Source organism: Struthio camelus, chromosome 11 (genome assembly GCF_040807025.1).
Source record: "Struthio camelus isolate bStrCam1 chromosome 11, bStrCam1.hap1, whole genome shotgun sequence".
Taxonomy (NCBI): Eukaryota; Metazoa; Chordata; class Aves; order Struthioniformes; family Struthionidae; genus Struthio; species Struthio camelus.
The window spans coordinates 6,617,767-6,640,191 of record NC_090952.1 but is presented as its reverse complement, the minus strand read 5'-3'; the positions used below and the strand labels follow the sequence as shown (position 1 = coordinate 6,640,191).

General features: G+C 46.6%; 1 protein-coding gene across 3 annotated transcripts in view; it reads right to left on the bottom strand.

Moving 5' to 3' along the window:
- Nucleotides 1-271: 271 nt before the first annotated feature.
- ARHGEF9 (Cdc42 guanine nucleotide exchange factor 9) overlaps nucleotides 272-22,425 on the bottom strand; it is a 221,374-nt gene continuing 199,220 nt past the window's right edge. The window contains exons 11-14 of one of the 3 annotated variants that reach the window (XM_068956873.1): nucleotides 16,249-16,492; nucleotides 15,441-15,509; nucleotides 4,210-4,369; nucleotides 272-1,689 (exon numbers count right to left, since the gene is read on the bottom strand). In XM_068956873.1, the coding sequence (XP_068812974.1) occupies nucleotides 1,683-1,689; nucleotides 4,210-4,369; nucleotides 15,441-15,509; nucleotides 16,249-16,492 (480 nt within the window). In that variant the 3' untranslated portion in view covers nucleotides 272-1,682. Of the gene's footprint in view, nucleotides 4,370-15,440; nucleotides 15,510-16,248; nucleotides 16,493-22,425 lie in introns of all 3 variants that reach the window. The other 2 variants (XM_068956872.1, XM_068956874.1) reach the window with 2 other exon arrangements.

Below are 22,425 nucleotides of genomic sequence, written 5' to 3'. Positions count from 1 at the left end.
CGTGAGCCGACGGGTGCCCCGGGCCGCTCGCCTCCAGCGTGATCCCTCCCGCCGCCCCGAGCGCCGAAGCTGCCCCAAAGCCGGCGCCGCGGAAGCCCCGCAACCAGGGTGCCTGGGTTTTTCCCCCCCGCCTCGCGTGCCCCTTTCTGCCGGCCGGGCGGCGGGAAGCCGAGGCAGGAGCCTCGCCGCTCGCCCCCCAGCCCAGCACACCGGAGCTCCTCCTCGGAGAGCGAGCCCGCTCGGAGGGAAATGACTTCAAAATGCCTCCAGATGCCTTTTCACTTCTTTTTATTGAATTCCATAAATATTTTCATAAGGCTCAGTGTCTTTACAACACCTTTTTTTTTTTTTTAAACACTTTTTTTTGTTTGTTTTTTACACACAACTTTGACACTTGTTTGACAGGGTCAAACAGTCCAATATAAACAAAATAATAAAACTGGCAAGTGCGGATCAGCTGGGTTACCAAAATCCTTTTTTTTTTTCTTTTTTTTTTTTTTTTTGCTCTTACTGTTAAAACCCCAAAAGCACTAAAATATCAGTATTTGGCTTCAAACTAGAATTTTAAAAACCTTTTTTTTTTTTTTTTTTAAATTCTCTGCTACAAGTCCCTGTCGTCATAGTGCCTTTAAACTCCTACAGACGCTTCTTTTCTTCTCAAGGAAAAATAAGCTTGGTGATGCCATGCAGAACTTACAATAGCTACTAAATATACATGTTCCCTGAAATGTAGCTGCAATGAAAAGATGACAGAGCATAAAGAGAACAAAACCAGAAACCCAAAGCACCACAGTGTACTATCAATAACATTGCAATGGACGGCCGGTGACCATCCAGAAACTGAAACAAAATTTCAAATATATTTTTCTATGTATTATTTTCTATTTACAACTGTTAGATGCACCTAGGTTGCTTCTTGTTTGAGCTTTTTGGAGAGGGTGGGGAGGCGAAAGTCTTGAATTTAGATCCTCTGTTCTAGTGTCTAGGTCAAGGGGTAATGCATGTCATTTACCTAGGGAAAAGGGTTTTTTTTTTTAATTATTATTTTTTTATATATATATATATAAATATATATATAAATATATATATATAGTTGCAGCCAGAGAAATACCGTAAACACGTAAGTTCCTTACAACTGTCTTGTTTTCTGCGTAGGGAATGGTATGTGGGTTCCTCCTGTCTGGCACTGAAATGAAAGTCTCTATCGGATGCTCAGTCAGGATCACCCCACTCTGGTGGCATCATCTGAGCTGCGTCCAGAGCTTTGGAGCGCCCGAGGCGGCCCAACCCTGCTCCCTAGCGCGAAAGCCACGGCAGGCAGCAAAAGTGGGACCCGGTGCTGGTTCTTCTTTGCGATAACGCGCCATCTCTTGCAGCACCTTGGCAATTTATGGAGGGGAAGAGCTTGCTTGAATGTCCTGACTGAGAGCCAAGCCCCTCTTTCCTCTGGAGCAAACGCCTGCATCTGCTTTGCCGGCCACCTGGCTTGGGCAAGGGCTAGCAACGCTAGTCTGGTTTGGCTTTCCATTTAAGGAAGAAGCTGCGAGTCCAACAAGTGGCCTTGTCAGATCAAGCGAGTCTTGATTTATGATGCAAATAATGGTGTGGCGGTGGTGTTTCTTTTTTCCTAGTGCTGAATATTTAGGAAGCATCTTCTCATAAAAATTATGGATGTCTCATTCTCACTCTCTGAGGCACAAAACAGTAAATGAACAGGCTTAACTAACGTGCTTGTTACTTTTTTTTTTTTTTGTTTTCCCCTAAGCAATTAAAAAGGCAAAGGAATAAGTGAAATTTCATCATGTTGACAATATTTTATAATCTCTCTCTCTTTCTCTCTCCCTGTCTCTCTGCATCTCTCTCCAGCCTTTCAGAAATAGTACGATGCTTCAGTTCGCGTCTGCGAACCAGTCTCATTCACTTCTCTAAATGCCCCTTCTGTTGAACAAACGACATAATTATCGCTACCTAGTCTGTATTAATATCTGAGCATAAAAATGCAGAGATACAAAAGAGCGTAAAAATCAGTTCTGATATAAAAGTGTGTTGCCTCCTATACGGAAATCCTGGTGTTTAGCTGTTGCCCACTGCCTGTCGCAGCGAGGAGGTGTTTTCCCCTCGGAAATCCTCCTCTGGCTTTGCGGGTTACTGGTAGTTTCTAGGTTTCTAAAAAGTGCTGAGATTATTTTTGTGCTTAAATAAAAAAAATACATAGTCACTGCCTTGCAACATGCCCTGAAAGAAAACAGGCTTCATAGAAATACTGAAATCGCACTCTCTGCTAGTCTTCCCAATTTCTCGATTTTCTTAAGGGAGAGAAAATAAATATATCTCCATGCGAGGTGGCCTGGGGATGCTTATACGGTGCGTGAGATTCAACACAAAACGACAAACACCATGATCAATCACTTCATCCCACCTTCGCAAAGGAGCCGGCAAAACAGCTCTGCAAAGTTTTTAAGTTCATCCTCTAAAGCTGGTTAAACCGTCTCATTTGTCCAAGCGGGAAAAAAAAAAAAAAAGTCATCCTAGGGCACAATGATTTGTTTTACAAGCTCAAACACAGGCTGTTGGGCTTGCAAAGAAACGCACCGAAGGCTGAAATTGTAGGAAGCGTCTTTGAAAACACACAGCTCTGAAACTCCAGAGTGAGACAAAGAGAGAGAAAGAGACCCAGAGAGTTTAGCTGCCTCCTGTCGAGCCCACTGACCACGATACGCCTCCGCTGAACCCCTGCTACAGGTCAGATTAACTTGATCGCTGGTCTAGATTAGGTCACGCAATCATGGCCAGAGGGCTAAACTTCTCGGGTCACATCAATACCAGAGCTAGCCCTTCTGACTCGTTCTTTCTTTCCCTCTACAGCTTGGCTGCGTCAAATAGCAGGTAAATACCCCCAGTTACTTAAGCAATGATCCTTAGGCTACCGGGTCGCTACTGGCAGCTAACGGGTTGCTTGGCAGGTCAGCGCCCAAAGCAAAGCCGGGCGCTTTGGCGAAATAGCCAAGAGCAGTCGCGGGCCTCGCTTTTGGGATCATCGCTGCTGGAAATAGCAACTAGCGGTTCATTAGAGCAGTACCGTGCAGGCGTGAGAGGGGCCGACAGGATGGGACCTTAGTTCCTGAAGAAAGAAAACTGGCCGTTTCTCGGAGCCTAACAGCCAATTTTCCGCTAGCTGCAACGGAGGGCATGAAGCCATCCATTTTTCAGCTTTTATCTTTGCGTAGAAAACAAAGATAGCAGTGGGCATTTCATAGTTGTGGCTCGGCTTAGAAAGAAAACAAATCCAAATCAAAAATAACCCCACGGAAATAAAAAGAAATGCAAAAGAAATACGAAAGCCCTCTACAGTCTTTTCTCGGTCTTACTCCAAGTGTGAGCAAGTCACACCGCATTGAGAAAAAGACAGCACTTACTTTAAAAAAAAAAAAAAAAGCAAGAAACCAACTCAGGAAAACCCACTCACTTCCTAAAAAGCCCTTTGGCTCGTTTTCCCCTGCCCACAGTAAAACAGTTAAAGCCAGAGAAATACTGCGCAGCAGAGCATGGTGCACGACAGAGCACATCCAGCCAGGCACGAGTCAGACCAGAGAGCGCGGGACGGGGAGGAGGACAAGGGACGATGCTCTGTGTGGAAATGACAACGCCGGGGGCAGCCAGGGAAGGGACGGAGAGGGAAGGAGAGGGAGCAGCGCTCTCCCGGCACTCCAAAAAACAAACAACTCCCCCCCTCCCCGCCCCGCCATAAATAAAATCAAATAAAATATACACCAACGTAGTCCACGAGGAACGTCAAAGACGAACTCACAGAAGCGAGAAAGCATTCTGGAATGCCAATGGCGACTTGAATGAAGATGAAGAAGAACAGAAAAAAAAAAAATTATGTCCGACCAATGGAATAAAATAAAATAAAATAGGTCACATGATTAGAAATCATTGGTGCTTCCTAGTATCTAGTAGCAGATTGCTTCCCAAAAACAACAAAAAAAGTTTTTGGTCCTTCTATATATATACATATATATATATATACACGTGTGTGTGTCGATATATATATATATGTATATATATTTAGTTGCAACAGTGCTTCTCCGAAAAAAGGTCCATCTATAAATATAATTTTATTTATTTTTATTTTTAATTTTTAGGTTTTTTTTTTAAGTTTAAAATTCTCCATCTCACTCTACGTATTATTTTTTGAATGGCGTTAACCTGCTGAAGTTTTGCCAGAATGGTGACTGGCTGCGTTTGGGTTCGGTGAACTCGAAGACCTGGGACTGGGATATGCCATCTGTCACCATGTATTGTCCCTGATTTAATGGATCCTGGGGTGGTGGGTAGGCTGGAGGAACCGACCTGGAGTAGCTGACACCTGCATCGATGATTGGGGGGAAAAAGAAACAGATCAGTCAAAGTGCAATTGGGTCAATCGTCTTTCTTTCTTTGTCATGCTATCGCTTCTTGTCACTTAATAACCAGGGTCCCGAACAACGGGGAGCTGGGCTAGAGACGGCAAAGCTACGGACGAAATCAGCAGCTACCTGGAGCCTCACCTCGAAGGCTACCTACGCTAGGCAACGAGTTGACGGTTTGGAAAAGATCCGTGACTTCTGCATTGGAGGAGCTTTGCTGGCCCTCACGGAAAAGCCCTAACGAAAGTACGGCCAGGCCCTCGGGACTATCACCCTGGTTGGACGAGGGCAGACGGCCGCATCATTCAACCCCGCTCCCAGGTTTAACCCTTGCTCTTCCCAAGCTCGGTCTCACCCCCCTGCTCCCCTTGGGAAGGTGCTCTGCCCCCGGGTGCATCCGGCAGTCGGGCCCCGAGCGGCGCGACCCCCAAAAACCGCTCGGCCCCGGCTCCTCTCGGCTCCTGCGGCAGAACCGAGCAGAGCGAGGCCGCGTCTGCCTAGGGAAAGGGGAGCTGCTTATTTTCGTTGGCCGGGTCTGCAGGACTTTTCCATAGGGTTGGTTCCAAATTTGCCAGCCTGCTGGCAGCCAAACAGGGCCGTGCGGCACCTGGGGAAAGGTTGCCGCTGCTCAGTCCGAACGGGTAGCAAGGCGAACCCTTGGCGCCTAAGCCCTGCGTACGCGAGCCACAGCTAGAGCATCCTCTCCCCGCGGGGATGAGAAGGGGACGAGGGGCCACGGCCCTTCCGACTTGCCCACGAGAAGAGGCAGCTTCGGCGGGCAAGTCACCACCCGCGTGCAGCCTACGGGAGAAAGGGAATAGAGCTACTTCCGTATTTCCTTCCCCGCAACACCGCTGACCAGGGATAATCCCTGCTTCCGCCTCAGGGCACCGCGAGCAGGTGGAAACGACAGCTCCAGCAAAGGGTGGGAAGGGAGGAAGAGCAGGGCTCGGAAGCAGGTTGCCGTAAGCTCTGGCCATCTCTGGATTCCCTCTGCGGCACGCAGAACCGCTCTTCTTTCTGCGGGGAGGGCAGCCCCCCGGCCACGCGACGGCTGGCCAGCTTCGCACGGGGGGGGACCTCGAGGCGACTGCCTCCCCCTGGTTTTAACTGCAGGCGCGAGGCGACTCTGCCCGAGTAGATCAGTGTCCTCGTCTGGAAAGCGGGATAGTATGGCCCACCTACCTCACACGAGGGTTGTGAAGCTAAATTAATTAAAGTTTGCAAAACACTTTGAGATCCTCGGCTGGGAAGGTGCTAGAGAAGGCAAAATACGGTGATTAGCACCCAGGTACCACAGCAACGTGTGCAAAAGAAATGCGACGCTTTGCATTCAGTTAGCGGTTCCTACCCACACACACAGACGCATGCTTTGCGGGACCAGTGCTCGGTGGCCCTGGGACGGGAAGGGCTGCACACAGGCAGGTACTTACAGACAAAGGAACAAGCCTCACCAAGTGCACTCACCGAGTTCAGCTGACAACTTTTATACCTTGCCGCATTGTAATCCAGGACCTCTTTTTGATATGAAGCTAAGGCTTTAGTATAGCAGGAGAGAGAATTAATTCGCTTCCCCTTGCTACAGAATTTACCAGTCACGAGTTGTCCAAAACCCCAGAAGGTCCAAACTGAACAGAAACATCATCCTGACTATGCCTAATTGGCGTCGTCTTCTTTACAGCAAATACCATCAAACCATGCAGCTCTCCGTCCACTGTAGGGAGTAACCAAGACCTTTCCTTACAGTGGACAAAACCTGCTCCATGATTCATTACTTATTAACCTTTAAAAAATTCACCACAGTTAATGTTTCAAAGTTAGTTGAAAGGAACCATCTGGAGATGCATTTGTATCTGGATTCTGGAAGAGAGTTATCATCAACTAGTTTTCTGCTTTTGTACTTTATCTAGTTCTCCACTTTATCTTTCCCAACCTCCTCTCACCCACAAAAAGCCTGCCGAGCAGAACGCAAACCCCACAGAGCCCTTGCTCTTCTGAGGACAAATCCGAATGGGATTGCTTCCAGGATGCCTTGGACAGCTTCTGTACCATCTTTGCTGGCTGGGCCCAACTGTAAATTTGAATTGGCCACCCTGTGTGATTCAAGCCAATGACGTCCCATAAGGGCAGGGTATGAGCTCATCTCTGCCCTACCTCTTCCATCCCTTCTCTTTCTACCGCTGTCCTGCTCTGAGTTTCCTTGCCAGAGGGCAATTCAATGTGTGGCCAGCGTAACCAATCGCAGAGTCTGCTCTGGAGAGCACACTCTATCCCTGCACCCTTACCACAGTGTAGACATGCTCCTGGAGACCACCAGCCATTAGTGCCCCAGGATTACTATTTCTCCTAGAGGAGGAGAGGCTGCAGGGGACTTTCAGGGTCTTTGGGGAGGTTAGGATCTGGAATAGGTCCCTTATGTGCCTGAAGTTGGGAAATGTATCTTCTTCTCTCTGGTGAGTGGCTTGGATCTTTGGCTGACCCAAAGGACCGTGAATTACGTTAATGGGAAATAGTCTCTGTGCAACCAGGGTTTATTAACTAATGTTCCACAGCACAAAACAGCTGTGACTCTAAAGCTGCTACTAAGGGACATACAAAAATCGTTTCTAGCTTTGGAAGACCTTAACATCACACTCCTTTAATGACATGGCCCAGTGTCTTTTGCATCCCGCGGCTGCAGAAGAGCAGCCAGTCTTGTGATGTATCCAGTCTGCCACGCTGAGCAGGTCTGAGCTCTTTATTGTCACTACACCAATTTGTGGAGGGTGAACTAATGTATTTTAATCACGACACAGAAGTGCTGAGAAACCTCCTGAATCAGCAAACTTGTATGCGCTTGGAGGGATGGGGAAGCACAGAAAGAAGAGTCTGGCTGAAGTCCACTGAAATCAGTGGAGTTACAGTGCAAAGCACATACTCCCTAGTCCGTCTTCTCCAAAGAGAATAAGGCAGACTCCCCTGGCCAGATCACTAGCAACCCCTCATGGGAACATATATGTCCCCTTGAAACATATCTGCATATACTCTGCCACCTCCCTCAGCAAAGCACCTTAGACCCACACCCTCCAGATAGATTGTTTATGTGGCTCTGCTCGAGGATCCGGGCCTTTGGTATTAACAAACATCTCTGTTGGATGAACCTCACAAGCTCCTAGCTGGTTCTACTTGAATAAGCAGCCAAAGGTTTGCATATTTATCAGCTGGCCCCCATGGCCCAAATTACCCAAAGAGTGTATTTCAATCGCATGCATAATTGCTGTGTGTTCGTGGGCATGCAAATAAAAACATTTGTGCTCTGGAAAACTAGGCTGATAATTCCGCAATAATACATTTTCTTGTGAAATTGTCACACAGCACTTCGCAATAGCTAGAGCTGCCGCCAGAAGGGCTTTTAGAGATATCCGCTTTCTTGACAGGGTGGAACACAGGAATTATGTTGGCGGGGGAGCAGGGAAATTCACCCAATCAGAACACCTTCAAAGCCTGAGAAAGAGCAATTCTGGGGAAAAGCATGACAGGTTGGTATTTTTGTATTCTGCACTGAAGTGGTTTGTTCCCTCATCAGAACTCGGGGCTATTGTGCAAAATTGTCTCTTGAGGGATTTTTTTTTTTTTTAATATGCAAAGCCATAACTCCACCGTGATTCAACCGAAAAAATGAGCCAAGCTCTTTTCCAGTGCAATTTTGGGCTGCTTGGTGAACAGAATTCAAAACTCAAAGGAGAAGAATCGATAGATAAGTAATGATTTCTAGACCACAGCTGCTGTGCTGCCTCTCCTAGGCATAAGAAAGCAGCTATATACCAACGTCCAGACTTGGAGCTCCTTCTGCTGGTTCATGCATAATTCTGCACTGTAGCAGACCCCGAAGCTTGCAGCTGCACAGCGAGATTGTTCAGCAGGGTGGGGGGTGTGGAAATCTGTTCAGAATGAGCAAAAAGAAAACTCCGGGGTTTATAATCTGGCTAGACAAAACTGGCAGAGAGAGATGATGCACTGTCAGTTGAAATCATGGCTTTTTTTAGCGCCAGCCAACGTCACTTTGAATCATCCGGATTTCTCAGATCAGGAAAACAACTGCAAGGATTTCAAGCTGTCTCTTTTTTCCCTTCTAGTTCCTTTTTTACAAAGCGCCTCTCGTCCTTGGAGTTACCGTAGGAACCCCAAACAATATTCCCAATAGGAGCTAGCGCTGGAAGATTTAGGAGCGAGCTACTAACTCCCAGGCATCCCACATGGACGTGTGCCGACAGACCCAGTTATAATCTAGGACAGCTACGTTAACACTGCGCTGTGCCAGAGTTAATACAAAACATACACAGAACACACTTATATTTGCCAATATAGAACCACGAAACCTTCCCTTACAAGATGTTTATTCCATCCTCAGCCTGCTAAGGTTTTATCTTATGCTTTCACAAGCTATTTCGTGTGCTTTTCTCCTACCTACCCATCTAGACATCATGCTGTTCATTAAGCCCGGGTTAGGTGGGAGACAATACAATATCAACCCCTGCTCTCTATACTGGCTGAGGCTGAGACTCTGCTGGTAGAAAAGGAAGCAGTGCTACGCTGGGCACCTTTCATTTCCCTTTGCTCTCAGTAGCACCTTTGCATCTTTCAGGAGGCACGCTCAAAAAATCTCATAAATTCACCTTCCTCATGAATACTGTAGCTCACACACAACGTGGGGTAGCAGGGAACATACCTCAGGAACGCTTGCATGGTTAAATACTGCTGCAGTGGCGACGAGTTTAAGTGAAAGAAAGAATAAGAAGCGGTCATGGCTGAATAGGTACAGCCCTTTGCCCTTCTTCAGCACATTTCAACAGAGGATCTCAAAGCACTTCACCACTACTCATTCCGTTGCTGTTGCACTTAGAGTTGGCAAACTACTCTGTCCCCGATATTATTTCTGCTCCCTGATTGCAGAACTAGCTTGTAGAGCAAGAGGTGTAGCTAGGAGCTGTGACTGGGAAACGCTGCCTCAGACGGCAGTCCTGATCAGCCACCTACCTCCTTGGTTTTCGCTTGCATGCTAAACTACCCAGCTCAAAAATTTTGTCATACTCACCCAACTCAAGAGGAATTTAAGTGGTGCATTAGCCATGGCTCTTTAAACAGCAGGGGATTTTACTCAATAGTCTTGCAGAGGTATTACCAGGAAGGGTACCCAGTGATGAGAACGTGCCTTAGCTCCTTGTTCTAACCACTAGCCTCCCTTCTCCGTTTGGGGGAAGAGGAAGGGAGAAGGGCCATCTGCTCCTCTGGGGGTCCTTGCAGCCTTTAGAAATTGTGACAGAGGGAAATAATGGTCTCGTGTCCTGGCTAATCCACAGCCAACCACAGTATCTACAAATACTGAGGTAACTGCACCTTCCTGAGTATATTTATCAAGTCTGTTACTGCAACTTGGTGCCACTAGACTAGATGTTAAGATAACGATTCCTGATGTGATAAGCAAAAGCTAAGTGAGGCAAGATGGAATAAATGATACTAGGGCTTTATCAATCAAAGCCAGGTGAAAACTAATTTATCCCATCTTGTATTCATATAGGCTCCCTCTCCTCCAGCGCTGTGTACACTGATAGCAGAGATCACTCCCATCTATTTCATCACTATGAAGATATCACTTCATCCATCACTTCCCTGAAATGCAGCCTCTCCTGGGCTGAAGAAATGCACCCAGCAACACTCTCCCCTATCTAAAATAGGGCTCAGACTCATTGGTTTCTCAACATGACATTGATGTCAACATCTAGACTCTTCAAATAAGGGCCCTGGGATTGCTGGAAAACCCAAGAAGTCCGTTTCACATCTCACCAAAACAATCCCTCTGGAGAATTTGCTCAGAAGCATGTGCCCACTGTGGAGTCACCAATACCATCTTCAGAGGTCTCGCATCCAGGAATTTATTCCTGATTTTGCTTAGCTTGTAAATCTGACCAGATTAAAACTACTGACTCCAGCTGGGTTAGGAATTACTCCACAGAGAAGCCATTACTCTAGATGATCATCAGTGAGACTAATAAGTGCTTTGGTGAGGCCCACATAGTCACTGCATAATCACCATGGCTCTGTTTTGGAGGTTCTGGTTGGGGGTCTCTAATTTACAGGAGAGGGGATGAGCACTAGGAATTCTCTGAATCCACTGGGAAGCTGCACTGAGAACATGGTTAGCTCCATTCTTACACCTACGCTGTGGGAAGCTTTGTGAAAAAGGGCAAATGACCTTGATTATCTGAAAATGCAAATGCCCCTCTTTGTTTTAAAGAGGTTAGTTTATGTGTTGCTCAGAGTCATTCATTCCCCCTTAGGCTATGTCTACACATGAGAATAGGATGAGGAACCATGCCAGGGCCACGTCAATCTTGCTAGCAATGAAGATGCAGTAACATAGGCTTAAACATTCAGGAAAAACTACAGGAGGTACCTAGAAACTCTGTTACCTGGCAAGACCTGTCCTAGCCAGTCATATAAAGCCAGCAGAGGTACTTTAGCACTCAGTCATTTCACCTTCATTTCACTAGGCAGACTTGCTGTGGGACAGCGTGAATTGCAAACAATTTGAGACATCCAAGAAAGGGTGTTGGGTGTTTGGGTCAGGGCTTTTATGGGAATGTTAGCCACAAGCTCAAGTCATCAGAAGGGAAGAAGTTAGCAGAAAAACGCAGTGACTCAGAGCAAGTTTTACCGGAGGTCCAAGCAACTCATGCTGGCTGAAGATTTAACCCCTACTGGGATATGCATAGCTGGGTGCTCATGGGCAGACTGAATAGATAGAGCTCAGCATCCATCTAAGCCCAAGGCTAGGCGAGGGGCTGACTGAATATATGTTTCCCTCCTTCCAAGAGTGCCCAGACCACCAGCCTGAAGACTAGTGTGGGTCGGGTGCATCTGCTTTGGTGAAGCTGTGGCACAGTACAGAAAAAACAACACAGGACAGCAGGGGCTGACTCCTAGCTTGGGTTTGCAGAGCTCACCTGCGAGGGGGAAACTTTCCCATCTAGCACCTTATCCTAAAGTCACTTGCATTACTTTGACCAGCCATTTCATACCAAACCGGAAACATTCATGGGAAACGGCGCTTTGAGATTGTGGTCACCTTACTAGGCACTGCAATCTGTAATCACCGACAACTTCTAGGATCATAAGCAAAAACACCTTAAGTGCTCGAGGGAAGGAGATAGGCTACGTGCTGTCCTGCGTGGGGACACACGTGGACAAAGCTGGGCATCCAGGATGTGGCTGAACGCTTCTGAGAGCTGCAAGCACTAAGCATTGCAGCAGACATTAGAAGTGGCTATCGCAAAAGCAGCTCTTGATGGACTGAGGCACCAAAGAAGCACTGGAGCCTGGTATTTTCAGACGCTTAGAAATGGAAAATGTACCCTGGATAATCCTGTGCCTGCATTAAAGATGGACTGGAGATCCACTAGGGATCCATTTTCAAGCCAACTTTAGCCTTGTTTTCACTGTTTTAGTCAATTTTAAGTGCAATTTCGGAAGCACAACCTGACGCTATCTTAATGCCTCACTTACCAGTGCCGGCAGCAAAGGTCCTCAGTGGTAGCTGCACTTATCTGCAGAATAACTGCACACTTGACTGTCTGTAGTTTGAAAGGGGTTGTGGGGATTTTTGTTGTTTTTGTAAATCAAGCCAAATAAATCTCTTATTTTACTACTTCTAGGAGACACCACACTGAATTCTACTCCCAGTTACTGCACTGACATTGAAAGAAGCTAAAGGGCCATAACCAAGAGGCAAAATCTTAAACAATCAATGCAAAAAATAATAATAATTAAAAAAAAAACACACAGAAACCAGCCCTTTTCCCTGTCTGCTGGGAAGGAGCACAGCCAACACTACCCATTCACTTTACGTCTAATGGACTTAAAGAAGGCAGAAAATTGGTTTAATGCTGTCTTAAGGCACCTGGTCTAATATCATTACGTTTTGCCCAATCCAATAAGTAGTGCAAATCCCAGTATATTGCTGCAATCTGACCTTGCTCATCCTGAAACGGATCTGGCAGGAACCTTGGCGCCGCGTGTGTGCACGCACTTGTGGGCGTACGTGAGCGCTAACAGGGGCTGGCCTCCAAGCGGGCTGCCGGGCGCCCCGGGTAGGTCCCTTGCATGACCAAAAATCTTTCCAAATGCAAAGGCCTGTGCTACCTCTCCAGCTCCTGAATAACGTTTCCGTTAGCTTAGATGACAGCGCTTCGGTGTCTTCTCTTGGTACCAGCTGATCTCACTGTCTCTCCCTCACATATGGCAGCGAGCGGCAGTTCAATTGCTGCTTTTTAGTAGGCACGCCGGCTAGCTCTGGAGTAATACTTCTGGGAGGCAGGGCACAACGGTGCATGAAATAAGCAGCCGCTGATACTACGTGAAAAATGTTTTTCCGCTCCACCTCTACCAAAGTTGACTGCATTTTCCATTTCACCTCCTTAACAGCTTTTCTCTCTTCCTTAAGTATTTTGTGATGGGGAAATTACCACTGTTTCTCACTGAATAGGTGGCGGGAACAACCGAGACAATCTAGAAACAAGCCTACAATAGACATCCACTGACTCGGGAGCGGGGCTCTCGGCATGTCAGGGCAGACTACCGAGCCCGCGAGTCTGGCTGTCTGCACCGTCCAGCAAAGGCCTTCACTTGGAATGGATAAACAGTTCTGCCGAAGTCGGGGGAAACACTCCTATTGCTGAAGTGCTTCACTGCTCTCAAGCCATAACTGATGCTCCAGAAGCAACTCAAAGCCCCTTCCAGCGCCTCTGCCTCGCTGCGGGACGCTGCCCGTGGAAGGCAAAGGGAGCCCGCGCCATGCCCACAGCCAGCACCCTTCCCGATGTATGCGCGCCCGCCCGCCTTTTTGGCAAAAAACCTGCGGGCGAGGCACATAAAATGCACACGAAACGATTTAAAAAGTCAGTCACTAAAAACCATGTCACAGGAACTTCCCCCTTCTACCGCACGCTTCTGGGCAACGCCACTGGCTCCCCGCTCCAGGAGCTCGCGCCTCTCGTTGGGTTTTGGGCAAAAGCACAAGACAAACCGCTTTCCTCAGAGTAAGAAAACCTAGAGTTTGACTCCAGCAAAACGTTCGGTGCCAGTACTGCCTTTAATTAATTTGAGATTGGGCTATGATTACTACAGGGTAGGACAAGAGAGGCAGAGCAGCTAAATTAACGATGCTATTTGTTGTTATTCCAGAATTCATGTCTTAGGTAAAGCAATCAGGCTGCGCTTAACTCGATGCTCCGGGTCTGACTGAGCTTCTGTCAGACTCAAGGACTTCATCTCATAAAGAGAATTCCCACTGTTATAGCATAAGCTCGTTCTGCACAACGAAATGCTGACTGATGTTCTGGGGAAGTAGGAGCTAATTAATTTTATAGTCAGAGAAGCCTGGGATAATAACCCTCCCACTTTTTCATCTCAGAGAGAGAGAGAGAGAGAGAGAGAGAGAAAGAGAAAGAGAAAAGAGAAAGAGAGAAAATAAGAGAGCAATTGCTGTGTAAGAAACAAATACAGTTAGGCATATTATGGTTGTCAGGATGCAAGTACAGTGATTTAATTGGGCGTACTGGTAGGCATGCTCAGGCACTTTTGAGTTGTGTCAGTTAGTGATTAAACAGTAACATTATTAATTAATTAATAGCTTAATTAATTAATAATATAATCACATGATTAAATCGCAAACAATAATTAAAACTGCTTTTGTTACGGCCGTCATGCAAGTCAGATTCTGTAATTTCCAGTTGCCATAATTTCAGTGATTGCTTCCGTGCTAAGGGAAAAGCATGCAAGAGGTGAGGGGCAAATCTGCTCAGCTGATCTCGTGACGGTAGCCTGAACTATAGGCGCACTGTGTACGATAGGTGTTCCTGGGCCCGTTTTGGGGTGTATGCCTATTTTGAGCTTAGAAAATCTGGCCAGGAGATCTTTTAGAGAACGTTTCAGAAGACAACATAGGAAGTTAGTAGCGAGGAAAAGACCAATGACGATGGAGAGACACAGCAAACCGATGTGTTTACAGTTGGCCTAGCAAACCACTACTGGACCAGCAAAGCCAGTAGACAACAAAGAGGTGAGGCAGAAAACAAGGAGCTCCTTTGACTTTTGCAACAAATAACCGAAAGCCTGCACAGAATGGGGAAGAATCTGCCCGGGACTTACAATATCCAAGAAACGATGAGTTCTCTCAAAACCCATTTAAAGGCCTGGGTGTGCCAAGGTACTTTGGTAACTAATCAATATGTCTATGACTTTGGGAAGCTTTGGGGAACTTGAAAAATGACCTCCCTGACCTTCCCTCCATAGTTCCTGTTTCAAAACCTGTAGCTGCAAGAGTTATTGCAAGAGATAATTAACACTGGCCTTTCAGCCAGTTGCAACTCAGTTTAATATCTACCACGGCATTTATTAGTTGGCAGTAGTCTGCCTGGGCGGGGAAATGAGTCTGACATTAGAGATATATAATGTCTGGACTAGGATGCTTTATTCGCTAGAGCTGATGCTACTGTGCTGTCCTTTAAAAGCTATAGGTAGCCCAAGGAAATATGAGCCTCCCCTTTCCCAAAGCAGGAAAGGGGTAGATCCCGTATTATCTCCAGTATTTTAACCATCTTCCTTTCTTTTCTAACGGGAGACTTTGGGTATTAGCAAAGCCCCTCCCCATCTCCGCACTCTCTCCCATTTCAGCCTGAGATAAACGACTGCGTCTGTTTAGTCCATGGATCGGAGAGAGGTCTCTGCCCCCAGGGACAGCTTCCAGACATTAGACTGGAGACACGACATCAAATTCATCTCTGGTAAAATTCCACTGGCTTCAACCGCGGTAGACCAGAGATTAATTTGGCCCACAGATACATTAAGAAAGGATACAAAGCACAAACGGTGTTTTATAAAAAAAGAGAAAGGGAGGGGGAAAATTCCAGGGGAACGCTGGATCCCAGCCCAGCAGGATTCAGCCCAGCCCGCTCCACCCTCACATCACCTGGCACAGGGCATGTTGCCGGTTACCTTTTTGCTTACTGACTTTCCTTACTGTCATTGCCGCTTGCCGCTTTTGATTTTCAGAAATTTCAAAGCCTGAAAAAGGGAACACGGCAAACACAGTTCAGAAGATTGCTTACAAAGCCTCTTTTCCTTTTGGGGTTGGGGCGGGGGAGGATTTTCTGCACTGTTTAGCAAACACAGAACCCCCTCGGTGGCAAAGCCTCACCCAGTGAGTTGTGTGTACGGGGAGGTGTTTCACTGAAAAGCAAATCATCCTCGAAAGGAAAGGCCTCTTTATAATCTCACTTGTGCAGGGACTGCATGAAAAGTAAGATTAGACCCATTATTATTTATATAGTATCATAAATATGCCCAGTGCTCTACAGCTGAGCAACACAAACTAAGCCTAAACTGATTTCAGTTACAGCCAATTTATGGGCTGGTGGTGAGGGGGGGCAAGGCTGGTTTTGACTTCCCCTGCCTTCCCATCCTGCACAAGACACGCTCAATCAGAGCACATATGATGCCACCAGGAGACTCTCAGGTCTCCCTAGGGGTAGGTGGCTGAAGACTTCTCTCTCCCACAATACCCACAGGGGTCCATGAGTCCAGGCTTGAAGCTGTGGGCACAATTTGTTCGTGGAGGGGCAGAAACACCAGTAACTGAATGGGAACGATACTTATTTCATGACATCGAGACCAGCCAAAGACATTTGAACAATTTTCAACCGTAATTCTACAGCAAGAAAAAAATATGTGGGCTTCTTCAACAGTTGGGGTGAAATTTAATATTACCATCAATCTCCTTTCAGATTCATTTCAGATTCCTCACCTATCTTTTCATCTTCTTGTACCATCTTCCTTTCTTCTCTGAACGCTCTGAGCCATCGCAGCTTCTCCTCCAGTTTCTTGGCAAAGAATAAGTGCATTTCCTCAGTCTCCTTGTTATGAAGCTTGAAGGCATTCTTCATGCTGACATTGAAGTCATCATCTCTCCCATCCTCTATATCCACCACTTCGTACTTATCCATGTCTATGCGGCCTTTGTAATACAGGATATCTCTTCGTATCAGGTCCTATGGAGAAAAAAAGAGAGCCGGGCTGATCATAAGACACTCACAGAGCCTGAACTCAACACAGAAATCATGGGAGAGTTGAAGAAAACAGAGAAGTAATGGTGAAATATGAACAAATTCTTAAAATCTCATCTACCGCGAACACATTTGTTGTTGGCTAAGTGAATAGGGTCGATTATGGGCACAATAGAAGAAAATATAAATCCTCATGCTGCAGAACTTTGCTTGCAGGCACGAAGAAATGCCTTTGAGCAGGCAATGCGCTTCCATCATTTTCCATGGGTTACATATCTTCTTACAAAGCATATGGCGTGACCTCTGTTCCACAGGACAAGCAGCTGGAAAACGAGGGTCTGATCAGATTCCTGTCCTGCAAAAGAGGCTGTGTAGAAGGGCAAAACTTGAGAAATGAGCTTGTGCCTTGGTTTGGCAGCGCAAACTTGGTAGAACAGATCTCTGTGTTTTCCAAACCAACCCTAAATGTCACAGGAGACGGGGTTCCTGCCACTTCTCCCAGGAGCTTCTTCCCCATTCTTTGAGAACGCTTCGGTGAGAAAATAACCCTCATTTTCAGCTCAGAGAATTCTTAGCTCATCTCTATCCCATTACCCCCCAGTTTTAACCTCTTGGTCCGGCTCAGGTCTCTCTTTCTCCCTCCTTGACGTTTGCAGCCTTTAGAACGAAACTCGTTCATCCTCGGCTGCTTTCTAAGTCCATCGTTCCTGGCCTTTGTTTTTTCAGAGACAGCTCACTTCTCAGTGTCAGGAAGGGGAAAGAAAAACAGTCTTTATTATTACGATTTTCAGAACTCACAGGAAAACGCTCACTGCTCCTGGGGCTGTTTGACATGCCCAGCACTACCTCATTTCCCGGCCGGTGCCAGCACCCCGGATCCCCGCCACTGAACCACGGAGGGTGCTCGCGGCAGCTGGGGGACAGCGGTAGGTGGAGGTGGCACTAAAAAGTATTTTGAGCTCTGTTGTGTCAACTGCTCAATCACAGATAGGGAAACCACACATGCTGCTGAACTGCAGCAAAAAATAGTACTCATATTTCCCCGTTTTCCCTCTTTCCTCCATATTTATTTTGGCCTTGTCCATCAAATTTTGTACTGCCTTTAATGAAACGATTCCTGATTTATGCTGGTGTAAGAGGAGAATCAGGCCCATATCTACAAATTTTTTATCGGTACAGTTAACAAAAAGTGATCACCAGAAAACAGGATATTAATTATATAAAAGTATGACCACATAAAGTGCTTCAAGTAACATGGCACACATATTTAAAAAGACAAATTTATCAAGATACAATTAAGAATCCCTGTCTCCACCTGCTCTCATAACCCAATATTTAGCTGTATGAAATTAATCTAACTTAAACACCTTTTGATTTTGGAGAGTGCCATAAAGATAAATGTTATGTCAAAGGAGTCATTTGAGAGGAAATAATAAAATCAATGATGGGCAGCATTTATTTACTCAAGTAAGATTTAGGAGTGAGGGTTTTTTTTTTTTTAAAAGATAAGCAGGAGGCATTATTCTAAACAAATCGCCGAAAACAAACTGTACACCATAATTTTGCAGCAAACCTCCTCATGGGTCTGTCAGGCAGCATTCACAGCCATGAGACAGGGCACTGTCCCGAAGCTTACAGTCTTTTAACACCCGGCTCCCTGCTCTGAAATGCTCTACAAAAAGGGAGGGGGAAAAAAAAAGAAAGAAGCCACCAAGTAATATACTGTCGATATATCTTCTTCTGGTATGCAGGCTTTGAATTGTGAGGCAGTCCGAAACACAGGGAAAGGATATTTCAGGCTGAATATGCAATAAAAAAAACCCTTTTCTATACTGTGCTAACTTGGAAAATTCGTTCTTTCGTCTCCCTCTGCCCCCAAACAGTGAAGTGCTGAGAAAAGGCTGTAAAAATCACACCAAATGTGTTCGATTAGATCAATGCTGTGTATTATGCTTAAATTATAGTCTTGGCCTAGTCCTTAGAAATAGCCTTGATCTTGATCACATACTCAAAAAATCTTGATAACAAATCTTATAGGGGGGAAAAAAATGCTCTTTAAATTAGCTATACTGAGAAATATTCTTCCACCGCTAGAGGAAGAAGCAGACTCACCGCTTACGAAAACTTCCGAAACGAAACCCTGACTAGACCGTCCTTGTAAGTGAGAGAGGTGGAGTGGGATCAACCTCTCTTTTCTGTGCAATACTGATGATTAGACAAGAGATTTGTCCATAAGAAGTATTATGAGACTAAATTACCACAGTCCTTCCAAGCTGGTTCTGAAAATACAACCCTCTGTGCATTAGCTTTTCTTTCTTTCTTTTTTTGTACATATTAAATGCTTCCCCCCCCCCCCCCCCACTCTTATCTCTCTAATTTGTGTTTGGAAAACACTACGAGTTATTTTCAACTAGCTAGTGAACCAGTGACTGGTTTAACAGCTTTGCACTATTGCTACGCTGGCAAGAGGACGGTACGCTCGAACCTCATCTGGTTTGGACGTACGGACGGATTTGCTGCATACGTTTCCCTTCCAAGGCTACTGCCGAACCGACCGTTGCCTTCTGCGACGCTTCCGCAGCGCAGCTGAAAAGCTCCCGTGTTGGCCGGGCGCTGCTCAGTACTGGAGAGGAAGATAACGGCGTTGCCTAGCAGTTAGTGAAGGAACAGTAAGGAGATGATGGAAGCACACAAGGGCTTTGGGGAGCAAAATGACCCCACGGACTGCTGTTGTCGGCGAAAACGCAACAGCTGGCAAGAACGTGCTTGACTATCATCTCCTCTAGACCGTTTGCAGAACATGCATGAAGAAGGCACGTTGCGTTTTTTTGTCCTCGTGCATTAAATAAGCACATGTGAAAAATCAGTGCGAGTCAACAAGCACAAAGCTGCTGCCTGCCGCTTTTACTTTCGTTTTGAGAAGAAACGTTTCAATAAGGAAGCCAGAAGTGATGAATCATCTTCTCCCCCTTCGCCCTCCCCAGAGCTCTCAGCCTCCAGCTTGACAGCAATTTTCCGCTGGAGAATCAGCCCCTGGAGGGGAGGGAGGAAGGCCCAGAGGAGAGACACACACTGCGGCCGAGAGAGATGAAATCACCCCAAGAGGTACAAAAAAGCTACAGAGCTCCAAAAAGGTCCCTGACATTATCTGAGTGCAAGTTGCTGCCCAGTGCCTAAAGTATATGCTACCATGCTACCGTACTACCACAACAGAAGGACCATTCCCCACTCAGGAACTGCAAATTCCTGCACCAATACCCCAGGTTTTTAAGGGATCCTTGACTTTCCACACCGTGACAGAGCACAAACACGTCTGAGTGCGGAGCAGGTGTGTGTGCATGGAGCACCACCTGCAACAGACTCGGTTTCTCACCAAGTTCAATCCATATCGCAGATGTGGTAACTGCAACTACATTACGTCATGCTTAGTGACTTCGTCATCTCCTATTGCCATTTCTCCCTTCTTCCCCTCTTCATGCCTACCCTCAGTGGATGGATACTGTTCACTAATAAACTAAATATCCATAGTATGGGAAGCATGACAAGTATTTAATCCCTGGCTATTTTATCACCAATGTTCCTGCAGCTCTTTAAGAAGAACATATGCTGTTTAGCTCATCGCTGAAGCATGGGCACGTTCAACCGCATTTGCCTTCCGGTGCAATTGATTTCCACACAAGTTGGGAATCGATCTGTGCTACAGGAGACACACATCAAACGAAGCCTGTTCTAAGGAGCTTCTGAGGCATGTGAGCAAGAGGAGCAAAATTCAGGGGAAAAAAAAAAATTGAGGAAATGAAAGCAATGCTGCTTTGTGCGATTGGCGCCAGAGCATGCAAGGAAGCCCATAGCGGTGCCGAGAAATGAACCCTGTTGTTCCGGACCCCATTTTCTTATTGGGCACAGGACTATCCTTCCTCTCTTCAAGCATGCAGGCTGATCCAAGCGAGCACGCACAAGATAAAGGAAAACAGATGTGTGGCTGAGGATGAACAGGGATTACTTAAGGAGACTGGCGTTAAGTACCGCACACCGGAAGGACAAAGCACATACATATACCTAAAACGGAGACTTGCCGGGTATATAAGTTGCCATACTGTTAAAAGGAGCTGGGGCTCACGGGAGGGCAGAACCTGCAGCTGGGACCGGGGGCTCCTACTATTCCTGATTATGCCAGGAATACCACAGCAGGGAACTGGGAAGAAATTACTGCGCTATGTTTAGTCAGGATGAGGACCCAGCTGGAGCGCCCTGCCGCGTTTTGGATGTGATATTACAATTGTTTTTGCGTTAAATCAGATGAAGCGCGAGGAAAAAGTACACAGAAAAAAACCCCTCATAAACATGATCGGGGGAGAAGGCTGAAGGACTGGAGGTGTTTAACCTAGAAAAGACATGAACGAAGAGGAACATGCTGTCGGCATTTCTACATGTGAAATCTTCTTATAAAAAGGCTGCTGATTATTCTCCATTTTGATTCTAGCTTGACTTAATTTACCACAAGGGAGACTAAGACTAGATACTTGGGGGGAAAAAAAAAATCTCTCTGGCTATAAGAGCAGTTCAGCACCAGAACAGACAAAATGGGGAAATCTTGGGAACAGCCTTCCTTGGAGATTTTCAGGAGCAAGGTTAGACAAACATCCATCAGAGAAGATCTGAGGATACTTAATCCTGCTAAGGGAATAGCTAATCTCCCGGGGTCCTTTCCAGCGCCACGTTTCGACGGTGCTTCGGAGAAAGCGACAGACGGAGGAGGAAAGAGCAGGTAGGATGGCTGCGGACTTCAGGGGCAGCACGACGGAGGCCCCAAAGCACCGAGCGGGACAACAACCGCGAGGAGCAGCAACGTCAGAGCGCCGTCTCGGCCCACCGCAGCCAGATTGCCTTGCGTGGCTCGAAAAGGAAATGGGGGCATTTAGGTCGTTTGCACTTATTTGTCTAAATATGATCTTTTTTTCTACCCTACAGCTTCTGCGATTTCTTTGCCTTTCTCTAGCAGAGGTTAATTAAGCTCTGCTGAATAAAAACGCTCTGCAGTTTGTTCACGTAACGTGCGCGAAGGATTCGCAAGGAAAAAGATGAAGCCACGGGGGGGGAAAAAAAAAAGAAAAAAATTGATGGGAGCACAAAACAAAGTTTTGACGTGTTACGTTAAACCGACCACAACTGTGCTCTCTGCAGCTGCTTTTTCGGAGGGATAGGGCCGAAGTGCTGGTGCCTGCGGGAGCGGCTGTGCTCAGGGAGTCGTACCTGTGCGCATGACCTGCTTGGGCCATTTTCTCCTGCTCTGACTTAAATCTCGTCCCATCTTATTGTCCCCTCCTTGAAGGCAGGAGGGGACTTTCACCAGCTGGGCTTAAAAACACAAAACACTCCTCTCATTTGTGACTGGTATAAAGAAACCAAGGCTGGACTTTAAATGGGAAACATCCCAGCCTGTAGATCTGAGGCTGCGACGTGGCTGCTGCAATGAATTATCCACCGACCCCCCCCAGATCACTGCACCGGATTTAGCTGTCTAATAAAGGATTGTATCTATAAATCAGATGGCTCAATAAATCTTACCATTAAGTCGACTTCTGTTCTACCTGTCCTTCGTGCTGCTTTCTCCTCCTGCCCTTTGGCTTTAATCAATCAGCTTTTTTCTGCTGCGAGCATCCCAGCCCGCAGCTACCTGGGACAGGCGCTGCCTTTGCACGGCGTGTTTGTGCCGTGCCCTGTACGGCTCCGACCCTCCTGCGCTGCTGCAGAGGAAGCATAACACTACTCACAAGCGGGTCAGTCCGCCTGCGGAGTCGAGCGCTAGTGCAAAACGGCTTCAGAATTAGAAGCCATCCTACAGCTTAAAGGAGCACGTAAAACTATGAAACGCTCCCTTCCTCCAGAAGGCACAGCCGAGCAAGGAGGAATAAGAG